At 38.2% G+C, this 15,079-nt stretch overlaps 2 protein-coding genes across 2 annotated transcripts in view; both read left to right on the forward strand.

The window, feature by feature from the left end:
* The window catches only part of Cbr-snf-6, a gene marked incomplete at both ends in the record, with an annotated part of 13,460 nt that extends 5,119 nt beyond the window's left edge, over positions 1 to 8,341 (forward strand). Inside the window, 10 exons of the mRNA XM_045243464.1 lie at positions 496 to 671; positions 1,484 to 1,628; positions 2,430 to 2,580; positions 2,803 to 2,935; positions 3,660 to 3,898; positions 4,448 to 4,617; positions 5,810 to 6,183; positions 6,651 to 6,774; positions 6,888 to 7,117; positions 8,186 to 8,341. Of these exons, the coding sequence (XP_045094654.1) occupies positions 496 to 671; positions 1,484 to 1,628; positions 2,430 to 2,580; positions 2,803 to 2,935; positions 3,660 to 3,898; positions 4,448 to 4,617; positions 5,810 to 6,183; positions 6,651 to 6,774; positions 6,888 to 7,117; positions 8,186 to 8,341 (1,898 nt within the window). The remainder of the gene's footprint in view (positions 1 to 495; positions 672 to 1,483; positions 1,629 to 2,429; positions 2,581 to 2,802; positions 2,936 to 3,659; positions 3,899 to 4,447; positions 4,618 to 5,809; positions 6,184 to 6,650; positions 6,775 to 6,887; positions 7,118 to 8,185) is intronic.
* A 989-nt stretch (positions 8,342 to 9,330) lies between these two features.
* Positions 9,331 to 14,083, forward strand: CBG11719 (the record flags this gene model as incomplete). The annotated part of the gene is made up of 6 exons (XM_002640926.2): positions 9,331 to 9,396; positions 9,473 to 9,591; positions 10,850 to 11,072; positions 12,439 to 12,891; positions 13,723 to 13,794; positions 13,850 to 14,083. 6 exons carry the CDS (start codon positions 9,331 to 9,333, stop codon positions 14,081 to 14,083), a joined length of 1,167 nt encoding a protein of 388 aa, XP_002640972.2.
* Positions 14,084 to 15,079: the final 996 nt, after the last annotated feature.

Raw genomic sequence — 15,079 nt, forward strand, 5'->3', positions numbered from 1 at the left:
TTCGGAAAATAATATTTTTTGAAGCCTTAAACGAACTAAGCTTGTCTACCCTTTTAGATTGTTACAGGATTCAAAAAGACTTTTCATTTTCGGCCATTTTGGGCCCCACCACGAAAACTACAGTAACCCGAAAAAGTTTCTAAAACTAGTCATGATTATACTCATTGGAAAGCTAACAACAAGCCGAGTCGAATGGTACTAGTCTCATAGTTATCGTACTACTGTATTTCGAGATACGGTAGTTTTTGTGTGGAGACCTCACAAAATAGTGGAAAATGACCATGAAAATTCGGTTACTGTAAGTAGAGATATGGTAGATTTGACGTTTGGGATCAAACTACAGTAACCCAAAAATATATTCTTTTTGACTATTTTTCCGGGTGAAAAATTGACCTGCGAATCTTTGAAAAAATTCCTCAGGTTACTGTAGCATCTAGTTAATTATACCTATATACATAATTATCCCCCTCCCCCACTAATTATCTCTCATTACAGGAAGCTTCTGGAAATTCCCATTTTTGGTATTTCAAAATGGCGGAGCCGCGTTCCTGGTACCGTACCTCGCCATGCTATGTCTCGCCGCACTTCCAATGTTCTTTATGGAAATGGTCTTGGGACAATTCTCATCATCAGCTGCAATTAGTGTATGGAAAGTGGTACCGTTGTTTAAGGTACAGTAATCCAAAACATTCTGCTAAATATAGTCATGATTAGACTCATTTGAAAGCCCTTGTTATGCTGAGTCGATTCGTGCAAGTTTCATGTTTCTAGGACCACTGTAGCTCGAGATACGGTGGTTTTAGTGAGAAGCTCGAACTACAGTAATCCAAGCATTTCTTCAAACCTAGTCATGAGTATACTCATTTGAACGCTCTTGAGAAGCCAAGTCGATCGTAACTAGTTTCATATTTCTAGGATTACTGTGACTCGAATGACGGCAATTTTAAGTTTTAAGGTCATACTACAGTAATCCAAAAAAATATTCAAAAATAGTCTTGAGTATAGTCATTTGAAAGCTAACAACAAGCCAGGTCCATTGGTACCAATTTCATATTTCTAGGATCACTGTAGCTTGAGATACGGCAGTTTTAGTGAAGAGGTCCAACTACAGTAATCCGAAAATGTTTCCAAGAGTAGGCATGAGTATACTCGTGTGAAAGTTCTTGTCATTTCAAGGCAATTAGTCTAAATTTCATCTCTCTAGAAATACTGTAGCTTGAGATACGGTAAGTTAGATTTTTTAGGTCAAACTACAGTAATCCAAAAATTGTTTCAAATATAGTCATAAGTATATTCAATGGAAAGCTGGTAACAAGCCAAGTCGAATGGTACTAGTTTCATAGTTATCGTACTACTGTATTTCGAGATACGGTAGTTTTTGTGTGGAGACCTCACAAAATAGTGGAAAATGACCATGAAAATTCGGTGATTTTCGGTCATTTACTCCGATTTTTAATAATTTTTCAAACTTAATTTTTTTCAGGGTATTGGATTTGCCCAAGTGACAATATCCGGATTCTTCGCCGTCTTCTTCAACATCATCTCGGCGTGGACCCTATTTTATCTGATTAACTCATTCAGCTTCTCGATCCCATGGTCAAATTGTCAGAATTCGTGGTCTGGAGAGAGTAAGTCGATTTTGAAACCGAAAAATTCGAATTCCCCACGAAAAATGGGTCAAAATAAGTCCAAAGCCGACAATTTTCGGATAGTTTGAGTCCCACCACGAAAACTACAGTAGCCCGAAAAGTTTCTCAAATATGGACATGATTATACTCATTTGGAAGCTGACAACTAGCCGAGTCGAATGGTACTACTTTCATGTTTCCACTATTACTGTAGCCCGACATACGGTAATTTTGGTACGAAGGTCAAAAACCACAGTAACCCAAAAAGTTTTTGTAAAATGGTCATGATTATATTCAATCGAAAGCTGAGAGAAATCTTCGTCTATTGGTAATTGTTTCATATTTTTGGGATTACTGTAACTCGAGATACTGTAAGTTTCATTTTTAGATCAAACTACAGTAACCTTAAAAGTTCCTCGTATCTAGTCATGATTATATTCATTTGAATGCTCTTGACAAGTCAAGTTGAATAATACAAATTTCAAGTTTCTAGGATTACTGTAGCTGGTGGTACGGTGGCTTGAATCAAATAGTCAATCTACAGTAACCCAAAAAATTTTTCAAAACTAGTCACGAGTATACTTGTTTGGAAGCTGCTAACAAAAGAAGTCGAATGGTATACATAGCATGTTCCTTGGATTACTGTAGCTCGAGATACGGTAATTTTAATAGTGATACCTAATTCTGAGCAATTTTAAGGCATGTTTATACTTATTTTGAAGCTCACGGCCTATGAAATTCAATTTTCTACGTTTCAAAATTTTCAAAGCTACAGTAATCCCCAAAAATTCCGTTTTTCAGACTGCACCCTGGGTACCCGCATTCAATGTCGTGAAATGAATGGAACACTGCTAGTGAATGGAAGTTGTATTGTGGAACATGCGACATCGAACAAAACTACAGTAATCCCACTGCACGATTTGGATTCGATTCCCAGTTTGAAATATTTTCAGTAAGTCCCAAAAAAATGCGAGAAAATGATCTAAAATGGTTCAAATTTGGCTGAAAATGACCTAAATTAGCCTATAAACGGTCTGAAAATGGCCTATATCAGCCTAAAATTGTCTAAAAAAGACGGAAAATGGCTGAAAAATCTTTAAAATTTTGCCGAAAAAAGCCTAAAAATGGCTCAAAATTAGCGATTTTTGGACCTACAGTAACCCAAAAATTACAGTAACGACGTATTGATGTTATCAAAAGGAGTCGACGATTTTGGAACACTGAATTGGTATCTGGGACTTTGTGTTCTCGTCTGCTGGATCGCTGTGTTTTTGTGCCTGTTTCAAGGGGTTAAGTCGAGTGGAAAGGTGAGAAATTGGCTGAAAATGGCTTACATTTGAATGAAAATTCAAGAAAAACGGACCGAAATTACCCGAAAATGGTCGAAAAACGATGAAAAATGGCCTAAAACAGGCCTAGAATGCATCAAACTACAGTAATCCCAGACATCTGACCCCATAGCTCTTTTCTCAGGCATTTTGACTAGATTTCACTGGGAAATTTGAATTCCCGACAGTTTCTTTACTCTAAATACCATTTTTCAGCCCTCTAGCTCTTATTCGGTGTTTGCGTACTTTTGGAGCTACAGTAATCCCAAAAATTCTGAAAAATTAAAAATTGAGCTAGGAGCTCTAACAAAAGTGATTCTAGGCTAGTTTTTCGTGATTATTCACAGTGTTTCACAGTGTTTGCGTACTTTTCGAGTTATACGAGCTACAGTAACCCAATAAAAAGTTTGATTTCCGGTCCCATAACTCAATTCTTACGCATTTTCAGCCATTTTCAATAAGAAATTCGAGTTTGGCACTATCAGTTTACCATAAAACCAAATTTCCAGCCCTATAGCTCCCATTCGGTGTTTGCGTACTTTTGGATCTACAGTAATCCCAAAAATTCTGAAAATTCAAAAATTGAGCTAGGAGCTCTAACAAAAGTGATTCCAAGCTAGTTTTTTGCGTTGATTCTGATTCTAGCTCCAAATTTCAGTATTATCAAGTTTTAGACACTTAAAAATGAAATTTTTTGTTTCAGGTAGTCTACATTTCGGTGATATTCCCGTTCATAATACTTACCGTACTCCTCACACGTCTTCTAACATTGGATGGATCGATTTCTGCGGTTTTATATTTTCTAACACCAAAATGGGCGGTACTGAAAGATCTACATGTTTGGGGAGAGGCTGCCGTCCAGGCATTCTACTCGGTTTCGTGTTGTTCCGGTGGATTATTCACAATTGCCAGTTATTCGAGATTTCATAACCATTTGTACAAGTGAGTGGATTGAAACCTACACAGCTGAACTCGTTCGGTTGAGAGCTTCAAAATGAGCCTACTCTTGCTTTTCTCGGATTACTGTAGCCCGAGATATGCCGAGGAGATCAAACTACAGTAACCCAAAAAATTTCAAAAAACTAGCCATGATCATACTCGTTTGAAAGCTCATGAAGAACCAAGTTGAATGGTACTAATTTCATTAAGATCGGAGTACTGCAGCCCGAGATACGACAGATTTCATTTTTGGGATCAAACTACAGTAATCCAAAAAATATTCCAAAACTAGTCATGAGTATACTTATTTGAAAGCTGATAACAAGGGAAGTCGATTGGTACGAATTTCAATTGTCTAGGGTTACTGTAGCCAAAGTTACAGTACATTTAATCATTAGGATCAAACTACAGTAACCCAAAAAAAATGTAAGAAACATAGTCATGATCGTACTCATTTGAAAGCTCATAAATAACCAAGTTGAGTGGTACTAGTTTCATAATTCTAGGATCATTGTAGCTCGAGGTACGGTGGCTTTAAATCGATATTTTCAGAGATATCTGCCTTGTGCTGATTGTGGACGTGATCGTATCACTAATCGGATGTATTCTAACATTCTCTGCCATCGGATTCACTTGTTTCGAATTCGCGATCGCTTTGGATAAATTCCACATTCGAGACGGATTCCATTTGGTTTTTGTGTTTTTAGCCGAAGCGTTGGCAGGTACAGTAATCCTTTGTGGATTAAAAACCTTTTTAATTCCCGAAAATACGATTTTTCAGATGTTAAAATGAAGAATCTGACGATTTTGACCGGAAAATTGAGATTGAGAGCATCGGTTTACCCTAGAACCAACGTTTCTACCCTCTAGCGCGCATTCAGTGTTTGCGTACTTTTCAAACTACAGTAACCCCGAAAATGCTCACATCTGGCCTCCATAGCTCCTTTCTCGCTCATTTTGACCAATTTTCGATGCTAAAATCGAATTTCGCATAGTTTGTTCGCCCCGAGAACTAATTTTGCAGCCCTCTAGCTCTTATTCGGTGTTTGCGTACTTTTGGAGCTACAGTAACCCCGGAAATTGTGAAAAATTCGAAAATTGAGCTAGGAGCTCTAACAAAAAACATTCTAGGCTAGCTTTTTGTGCTAATTCTGATTCTAGCGTTAGATTTTAAGAATTGCAGATTTTTGTCTGAAAATTTTCTGAAAATCTGAAAATTTCTGAAAAATTACGAGATTTTTCAAAGTTTGCACAATTTCTAGCTAGTTTTTGATCCTAAAATCGAATTTCGCACTATCAATTTACCTTGGGACAATATTTTTAGCCCTCTAGCTCTTTTTTGGTGTTTGCGTACTTTTGGAGCTACAGTAACCTGAAAATTCAGAAAAATTCAAAAATTGAGCCAGGGCATTTTAGAGGTAGTTTTTAGCGCTAAATCTGATTCCAGCATTATATTTCGATGCTCCGGAGGGTTTACGTACTTTTCGAAATACAGTAATCCGGAAAAGTTTCAAACTCTGTCCCATAGTGGAGGTCTCGTGCATTTTGAGAAGTTTTCAATGCGAATTTCGGATTTAGCATAGCTGCTTAGCTCTAGGAACCATTTTTCAGCCCTCTAGCTCTCATTCGGTGTTTGCGTACTTTTGGAGCTACAGTAATCCCAGAAATTCTGAAAAATTCAAAAATTGAGCTAGGAGCTCGAACAAAAGTGATTCTAGGCTAATTTTCGGAGCAGATTTCTATTCCAGCGTTAGATTTTAAGTATTTCATCACTCTCAGCTACAGTAACCCAAAATGTTCGAATTTCAAAGCGTTTTCGCGCGTTTAGAGCCCTTTCTTGGTAATGTTTTGCTCGAATTTGATGGCTTTTTCTCCAAAATCTACAGTAACCCTTCTAAAAAAGGCCTTTTCCAGGTGTCCCAGTTGCTCCCCTCTACGCTGGCCTCTTCTTCATAATGATTCTTCTGGTGGTCCATGCGACCCAGATGTTCGTAGTGGAAACGATAGTATCCTCTCTTTGTGACGAGTATCCAGAACGACTCCGTCGGAATAGAAGACACGTACTGACTACAGTATGCGCCCTATTCATATGTCTCTCAATTCCCTTTTGCTTGTCTTCTGGATTGTATTGGATGGAGCTGCTCACTCAATTTGTGCTCACATGGCCTCTGGTAGTCATTGCCTTCTTGGAATGTATGGCTATTAACTGGATCTACGGTGTCGATAATATGTTGGACAATGCGAAATGGATTGTGGGACACTGGCCACCTTGTTATATCTTTTGGAAGGTAAGTTTTCCCCCGGAAAGACCTAGAAGCTACCGTGTCTCGAGCTACAGTAACCCTCGACATTTGAAATTTGTACCAATCGACTTGGCTTGTTACCAGCTTTCAAATGAGTATAATCATGCCTAAGTCTGCAAAATTTTTTGGGTTACTGTAGTCTTTGTTTTTTTTTTGGATCAAACTACAGTAACCCGAAAAGATCTGCAAAGTGGTCATGATCATACTCATTTGAAAGCTCTAAATGAGACAAATCGATTGGTGCAAACTTCACATAAGTAGGATTACTGTGAATCGAGATACGGTAGCTTTGACTTTTGGGATGAAACTACAGTAACCCAAGAAGTTTACCAAAACTTGTCATGATTATACTCATTTGAAAGCCCTTGACAAGGCAAATCGAATGGTACTAATTTCATTTTTTTAGGATTACTGTATTTCGAGACACGGTAGTTTCAATTTTTCAATTTCAGATCCTCTTCAAATTCATCTGTCCACTGGTCTATTTGTCGATTCTTTGTTTCCTCTGGCTGGATTGGAATTCAATAGAATACGAATCATATCAATTCCCATATTGGTCGATTCTAGCGGCATGGGGTAAGATTTTTGTCTGAAATTTTGGCTGAAAATGGCCGATTTTTTGAATTTTTGAGCCATTTTTGGGATTTTTTAGCAGTATTCTTAAGATTTCGACCCCCCATTTTTTCCAGGAATCGCCTCTCTCCCGCTATTGCTCATTCCAATTATTGGAAGTTGGCAATTCTGTATTGCCAAGGGATCAATAACACAGAAATGGTGGAGAGTACTGTATCCGGACGACGCATGGGGACCCGCACTAGCAATTCATAGGGCTGAGAAGTTCCCGTTGCAGATTCCGGAAGCACGACGATTGTTATTACCCCCGGAAGTGGAAATCGCGAGCTCGCAGAGGGATTTACAGGTGAAAAATTGGCTGAAATTGAGCTACAGTAACCCATATAGCGAATTTCCCACGCATTTTGAGGAGTTTTTAATGCGAAATTCGAATTCCGCGCAGTTATTTCACCTTGGGACCCACTTTCCAGCCATCTAGCTCTCATTCGGTGTTTGCGTACTTTTGGAGCTACAGTAATCCCGAAATGTTTGAAAAATTTCAAAAATTGAGACAGGAACTCTAACAAAAGCGATTTTAGACTAGTTTTCAGTGCTGGATCTGATTCTGGAGTTGAATTTTCAATATTAAAGTGTTTGCGTACTTTTCGAGATACAGTAATCCATAAAAGTTACGTATCCAGCTTAAAAGCTTATTACGTTTGCATTTTAAAGAGTTTTCAATGCGAAATTCGAATTCCGCACTGTTACTTTACTCTAAATTCCATTTTCAAGCCCTCTAGCTCTTATTCGGTGTTTGCGTACTTTTGAAGCTACAGTAAGCCAAAAAATTTTGAAAAATCCAAAAGTTGAGCTAGGAGCTCTAACAAAAGAGATTCTTGGCTAGTTTCTATCGCTGATTCTGATTCTGGAATTAGATTTTACATATCTCAAATCGTTTGCGTTTTTTTCGAGCTACAGTAACCCAGAAAAATTTTATATCCAGCTCCATAGCGGATTTCCTACGCTTTTTTAGAAGTTTTCGATGTGAAATTTGAATTCTGCATAGTTTCCTTGCTCTAAGCGCTATTTTCCAGCTCTCTAGCTCGCATTCGGTGTTTGCGTACTTTTGGGGCTACAGTAATCCAAAAATTCTCGAAATTTTGAAAATTTTGAGCTAGGAGCTCCAACGTAACGAATATTAGTATAGTTTTAGCGCTGAATTCGATTCCGGTGGTAGATTTTCGATATTTCGAAGTGTTTGCGGACTTTTGGAGCTACAGTAATCCAGAGAATGTTCAGATCCGGTATCATAGCAGATTCCCCACTCATTTTAAAGAGTTCTCGATGCGAAATTTAATTCTGCATAGTTTACTTTACTCTAAGTACCATTTCACTAGTTTTGAAAAATTCCAGCTCAAAAATTTGAAAATTTCAGGAAAACATCCAAATGAACGGTGGAGGACCACTAACCGGCGCCCGCTCATCGGAATTTGGACATCAAACCGATGGAAAATCGATAAGATCTGATGTGAAGAGTGTTGGAGCGACGATCAATACGATACCAAAATTTGAACGAGAAACGGCGATTTAGACGAGAAAAATTGGCTGAAAATGGCTGAAAATTGGAATTTTCAAAAAAAAATTTTTTTTCGAAAATTCGAATTTTCGCGACATTTTGGAGAATTTTTGACATATGAAAATCAGTTAATTTTGAAATTTTGAAAAAATTTTTTTTTTTGATCTACAAAACTTTTTTCAAATTTTCAAAATTGTGTCCCTCCCGCCAATTTTTCCCCATTTTTTGTTTTTTTTTTCCACTTTTTTCTCTGTCGTCTCTCGCTCTATTTACTCTCTAATTTTTTGTTGTTATCTTTTACCCCCGATTTTTTCCTCTAATTTTCAGTTTTCGAATTTTTAGAATAATTGATTTTTTCCCTGAGAACCCCAAATTTTTGAAAAATTTCGAAAAATTTCAAAAAACCCATCCCAAATTCGGAATCAGCGTGAAAAATGGGTCTAGATGGCGTTTTCTAGACCCTTCTAACATAATTTTGAGATTTCTGATGTTACGGTAGCGCCCAAAGTACGCAAACACCAGGCGAAACCCAAGATCTTACGACACTTTGAGCTAGAGGGCTGAAAATTGGGATTTAGACTGCTTTTGGGACGCTGATTACGAATTTAACAAGGAAATTCTCTGAAAAATTTCAGATTTTTCGATTTTCAGTCAAAAAAAAATTTCAACAGAAAATTTTTTTTTGAATTTTTTCAAATTTCCCGCCCAATACTTGTGTTTTTTTTTGTATTTTTGCCACTTTTTTCCCCTAATAATTCTATGTATGGTGCTGTATTCCAGTCAAAAAATTCAGTATTTTTCAATTTTTAAGCCCCGCCCCTATCGAAATACGGTGTCATTTTTTTTCCACAGAAAAATCACATTTCTATGTACCTATTTTCAATAAAATTGAACCATTTTTATGATTTTTTAAACAATTTTTTGAATTTTGATTTTTCGAGAAAATCGATATTTGATATTTTCCGGATTTTCGTGTCAGATTTTCAGACAAAAAAAAATTTCAGATGGTGTCGACAGAGAAGTTGGATAACGAGTGGAAGCTGGTCCAGGAGGATTTTCCGAAATTGGAGGTGAACATTTTTTGAAATTGGCAAAAAATATTTTTTGGCTGAAAGTGCTGAAAAAATCTGGAAATTGAAATTCCAGAAAATCCACGACGAGTACATTCAAAAATCGCGACAAGTGAGCAAATTCCAAGATACGGCTGGCAAGGCGATGAAACATCACAATTATCTGCTCAAGAATTTTCGAGAAACCATGAAACAGTGAGTTTTCTGGGAATTATAGAGGTTTTCCAGAAAAATAGATGTCAAATTCGAAATCAGCGCGAAAAATGGGTCGAGACAGAGTTTTCTAGAACTTTCTAGCGTGATTTTGGGAGTTTTGGGTTACGGTAGCGCCGGAAGTACGCAAACACCATGCCAAACACCAAATCTTACGACAATTTGAGCTAGAGCGCTGAAAATTGGAATTTTGGCTAAATCGAGGATGTAGAATCCAAATCTGGCAGTTAAATTTTTTAAGAAAGCTTCATTCACCTAGATTTTAATGATTTTCGATGTTTGCATCATCAAGGTATATTCGGAACGGGAAACTAACATCAAATTCAGAATTAGCGCGAAAAATAGGTCTAGAAACACTTTTTCAGAACTCTCTAGCTCAATTTTGAGATATTGGGGTTACGGTAACCCCGAAAGTATGCAAACACCACACCAAACACCAGATCTTACGACACTTTGAGCTAGCGGGCTGAAAATTCGGATTTTGGGTAAATCGGGGATGTTAAATCCAAATCTGGCATATAAACCTCGCTGAAACGCTTTCTGCATCTGAATATACAACATTTTCGAATTTTAGATCATCAAGATTGAACTGGATCTCAAAGCTAGTATCAAATTCAGAATTGGCGCAAAAAATAGGTCTAGAAACACTTTTTAGAACCTTCTAGCTCAATTTTGAGATTTTGGGGTTACGGTAGCGCCGGAAGTACGCAAACACCAAGCCAAACACTGAACCTTACGACAATTTGAGCTAGAGTGCTGAAAATCTGCATTCTGACTAAATCGAGGACGTAAAATCCAAACCTGGAAATAAGAATTTTCTAGAAAAATTCCTTCGTCCAGATTTCGTGCATTTTCACGTTTTAGATAGTCAAGACCCGTTGGATTGAAAAACTAACATCGAATCTAAAATCAGCGCAAAAAATAGTTCTAGAAACACTTTTCTAGAACTCTCTAGCTCAATTTTGAGATTTTGGGGTTACGGTAGCCCCGAAAGTACGCAAACACCAGGCGAAACCCAAGATCTTACGACACTTTGAGCTAGCGGGCGGAAAATTAGTGTCAAGGGGTAATCAGCAACGCGGAGTTCGGTTCTGATAATTACGAGACTTTGTAAAATACGCAAACACCAGATCTGACGACACTTTGAGCTGGAAGCCCGAAAATTCGAATTAACAGTAATTTTAGGACGCTGAACTCGAATCTGATAACAAAAACTTCCTAAAAATTCTAGTTTTTCCAGAACCCAAATGGCGATTGACAAGCTGGCACCATGCGAGGAGAAAACGGCACTGATTGCTCATCTTAAAAAGCTTCGTGAAGAACAAGAAGTGACAAATCTTCGACTACGAGACATGCAAGGAGAACTGCCAGCCCAATCGAATGGATTTTATTTGAATCTGATTTTGGGATCGAACCTCAATATTTCACTTTTGACGAAAACTGAGAAATTCAAGTACAAGGAGGTGAGATTTGGGGTTTTTGAGTGGAAAATCGAGTTTAGCGCTATCGATTTACCTTGGGACCAAATTTTCAGCCCTCTAGCTCTCATTCGGTGTTTGCGTACTTTTGGAGCTACAGTAGTCCCGAAAATTTTGGAAAATTCAAAAACTGAGCTAGGAGCTCGAACAAAAGCGATTCTAGGTTAGTTTCTAGCGGTGATACTGATTCTAGCGTACGATTTTGGAAATTTGAGAAATCGCAGCTCAAAATTTTGAAAATTTTCAAAAAATTCTGAAATTTTCCAAAATTTTATGTTATCCACTGGACTTCGGACAATTTCTAGCTAGTTTTTGATGTGAAATTCGATTTCAGCATCGTTCGTTTGCTCTATAAACAAATTTTCAGCTCTATAGCTCTTACTCGGTGTTTGCGTACTTTTGGAGCTACAGTAACCTGAAAATTTTCGAAAAATTTAAAAATTGAGTTAGGAGCTCTAACAAGAACGATTTCATGCTAGTTTTTAGCGCTGAATCTGATTCTAGCATTGAATTTCCGATATTTCAGAGTTTTCGCGTACTTTTGCTGCTGCAGTAATCGGGAAAGTTCGACATCCGGCCGCATAACTGATTTCCAACGCATTTTGCTGAGTTCTCAATGTGAAATTCGAATTCCGCATAGTTTCTTTGTTCTAGAGCCTTCTTTCAAGCCCACTAGCTGGTATTCGGTGTTTGCGTACTTTTGGAGCTACGGTAACTCGGAAATTGGACACATCGAGGCCTTCGCACGCATTTTGAAGAGGTTTCGATACGAAATTCGAGTCTAGAACAATCAATTTACCCCGAGACCAAAGTTTCAGCTCTATAGATTTTATTCGGTGTTTGCGTACTTTTGGGGCTACAGTAATCCCAGAAATTCAGAAAAATTCAAAAATTGAGACAGGAACTCTAACAAAAGCGATTTTAGACTAGTTTTCAGTGCTGGATCTGATTCTGGCGTTAGATTCTCACTATTTAAAGTGTTTGCGTACTTTTCGAGATACAGTAATCCAGATAATTTTACATCCGTCTCCATAGCTGACTTCGCACGCGTTTTGAGACGTTTACAAATCGAAATTAGAATTCCGCATAGTTTCTTTGCTCTAGCGCCTTCTTTCAAGCCCTCTAGCTGTTATTCGGTGTTTGCATACTTTTGGAGCTACAGTAATCCTGGAAATTCGTAAAAATTCAAAAATTGAGCTAGGATCTCGAACAAAACGCATTTTAGGCTAGTTTTCAGCGCTGATTATGAATCTGAACTTGGTTTTGAGGAAATTCGAGGCTGACTTTGAGATTCGAAGAACTTTGAAAACTCCAAAAAATAATTTTTCGAAAAAAAAATAATTTTTTCCAGGAATACGAGGGCTTCAAATGGAACATTACAATTCTGATCTGCGTCCTGGCGTTCATCTCGTGGATGTGGCCGTTCCGAGTGCTGGACTCGTTGCTCTGTTTTCTGATGGTCTGGTATTACTGTACCCTGACGATTCGAGAATCGGTCCTTCGTGTAAATGGGTCCAAAATCAAAGGATGGTGGCTGTCCCACCATTATCTCTCGTGTGCCGTCCCTGGAATAGTGCTCACTTGGAAAGATGGTCTCTGTTATCAGGAGTTTCGTCCGTATTTCCTCGTTTTCACTTTCTACATTTCCATCGTTCAATTGGCTCAGAATCAATATCAATCTGGATGCCTTCGACGCCTTCATTCCCTTGGACAGGGACATCAAATGGATATTACTGTCGAAGGATTCACCTCGTGGCAATTCAAAGGACTCACTTTCCTTTTGCCCTTTTTGACCGTTGGATATGTGAGTTTTGGGGGCTTATGAAGCAGTTTTTAGCTTTTAAAACTATGAAAATCGAACTCTGCGTAGCTGATTATCCCTTGACACTTATTTTCAGCGCGCTAGCACAAAGTGTCGTAAGATTAGGTGTTTCACTTGGTGTTTGCGTACTTTTGGCGCTACCGTAACCCCAGAAATCTCAAAATTGAGCTAGCAGGTTCTAGAAAACGCTGTCTAGCATAACTTTTTGCGCTGATTTCGTATTTGATGATAGTTTTCGAATCAGACAATGTCTTGAGGGCTTAAAAATTCAAAAAAGGATTTAGGACAGCCGTAATCGTCTTGAAACTATCAAAATCGAACTCCTCGTAGCTGATTACCCATTGACACTTATTTTCAGCGCGCTAGCACAATTTGTCGTAAGATTAGGTGTTTGGCGTGGCGTTTGCGTACTTTCGGCGCTACCGTAATCCAAAAACCTTGAAAGTGAGCTAGAAAGTCCTGGAAAACGCTGTCTAGATCCATTTTTCACACTGATTCCAGATTTGATGTTAGTTTTCAGATCTGACTGAATCTTGAGAATCTACATGCTCAAAAAGGGGATCAAGGAGAGCCTTAAGAGTGTTAAAAGTATCAAAATCGAACTCTGCGTAGCTGTTTACCCCCCGGAAACCAATTTTCAGCGCTCTAGCTCTAATTGTCGTAGGATTCGGTGTTTGGCGTGGTGTTTGCGTACTTTCGGCGCTACCGTAACCCAGCAATTTCAAAATTGAGCTAGGAAGTTCTAGAAAACGCCGCCTAGAGCAATTTTATGCGCTGATTTCGAATTTGAGAACAATTTTCCAAAATTTGCAGCTCTTCCAATTGTTCCTGGCCGGCAAACTGTACATGTATGTGAACACGGAAATGTGTGATGGATTGTGGCAGGTACAAGACTATCACAAAAATTTTGAAAATTTTAAGCCCCGCCTCTTTTTTGCAGGTTTGGGCTCTCTCACTGCTGCTGGGAGCAATTGCCGGTGGAAATATAGTGACAACGTCGATGGTCTGCATTCGAAAACTCAAAACGACACCATCCTACACGAATATCGTCGCGCTGACTCGAAAGTACAGTAGTCGCCACAAAATCAATCAGGCTCCGCCCACTTTTGACGCCACAGCATCTGCGTCGAGTCGAGCACCGCCACCACCCACTGAGAAATTGCATTTGCATTGATTTTTTGAGATTACTGTAGTTCTACCTACAGTAGCCCTACAGTATATGATTTGAAGACTACGGTTTATTTTATATATTGGTTTTTTATTTGAATTTGCAGTTTGTATTTCATGTTCCCAATAAAACATTTTTTGACAGTAAGCCCGTATTTTTTTCTTTTTTTTTAAATTTCAATATTTGATGATTCTTCGATTATTATGAGAAAAAAAAGGTTGAGACGCAGAGAAAATGTGTTTGCGTCTCCACCGTTTGTGTGCTATTTAGGCTCTCCGCTTCTATATCGCTACCGTATTCAGACTGCAAAAAATACTCTCTAACCTTTTGTTTCTCAGACAAGCATAATACAGTGGACCTAGATACGGTAGTTTTGGTGGAGAAGTCAACATACAGTAATCCAACAATTTTTAAATAATGTCAAGAGTATATTCAAACGAAAGCTCTAAAGAATTTGAATGGTACTAGTAACCCGAGATGCAGTGGATTTATTTTTTGGGATCGAACTACAGTAACCCGAAATGTTCTTCAAAACTAGTCATGATCATACTCATTTGGAAGCTGACAATAAGCTGAGCCGAATGGTACTAGTTTTATGATTCTAGGGTTACTGTATCTCGAGATACGGAGGATTTGATTTTTGGGGTCAAACTACAGTAACCCAAAAATGTTTCCAAGTCTATTCATGATTATACTCATTTGAAAGCTGACAACAAGCTGAGCCGAATAGTGGTAATTTTTCTAGAATTACTGTAACTTGAGATACGGTGGATTTAGTAGAAAGGGCAAACTACAGTAACCCAAAAAAAATTTTTCAAAACCTGTCAAGATTATATTCATTAGAAATCTCTTGTCACTCTGGGTCGATTGATACAAGTTTCACATTTGTAGAATAGCAGTAACTCGAGATACGATAGATTTAGTGGACCGTGCAAACTACATTAATCCAAAAAGTCTTGCAAACCTAGGCACGATCATACTCATATGAAAGCTGGCAACATG

This window comes from Caenorhabditis briggsae, assembly GCF_000004555.2.
Source record: "Caenorhabditis briggsae complete genome, chrIII, whole genome shotgun sequence".
In the NCBI taxonomy this organism is placed as follows: Eukaryota; Metazoa; Nematoda; class Chromadorea; order Rhabditida; family Rhabditidae; genus Caenorhabditis; species Caenorhabditis briggsae.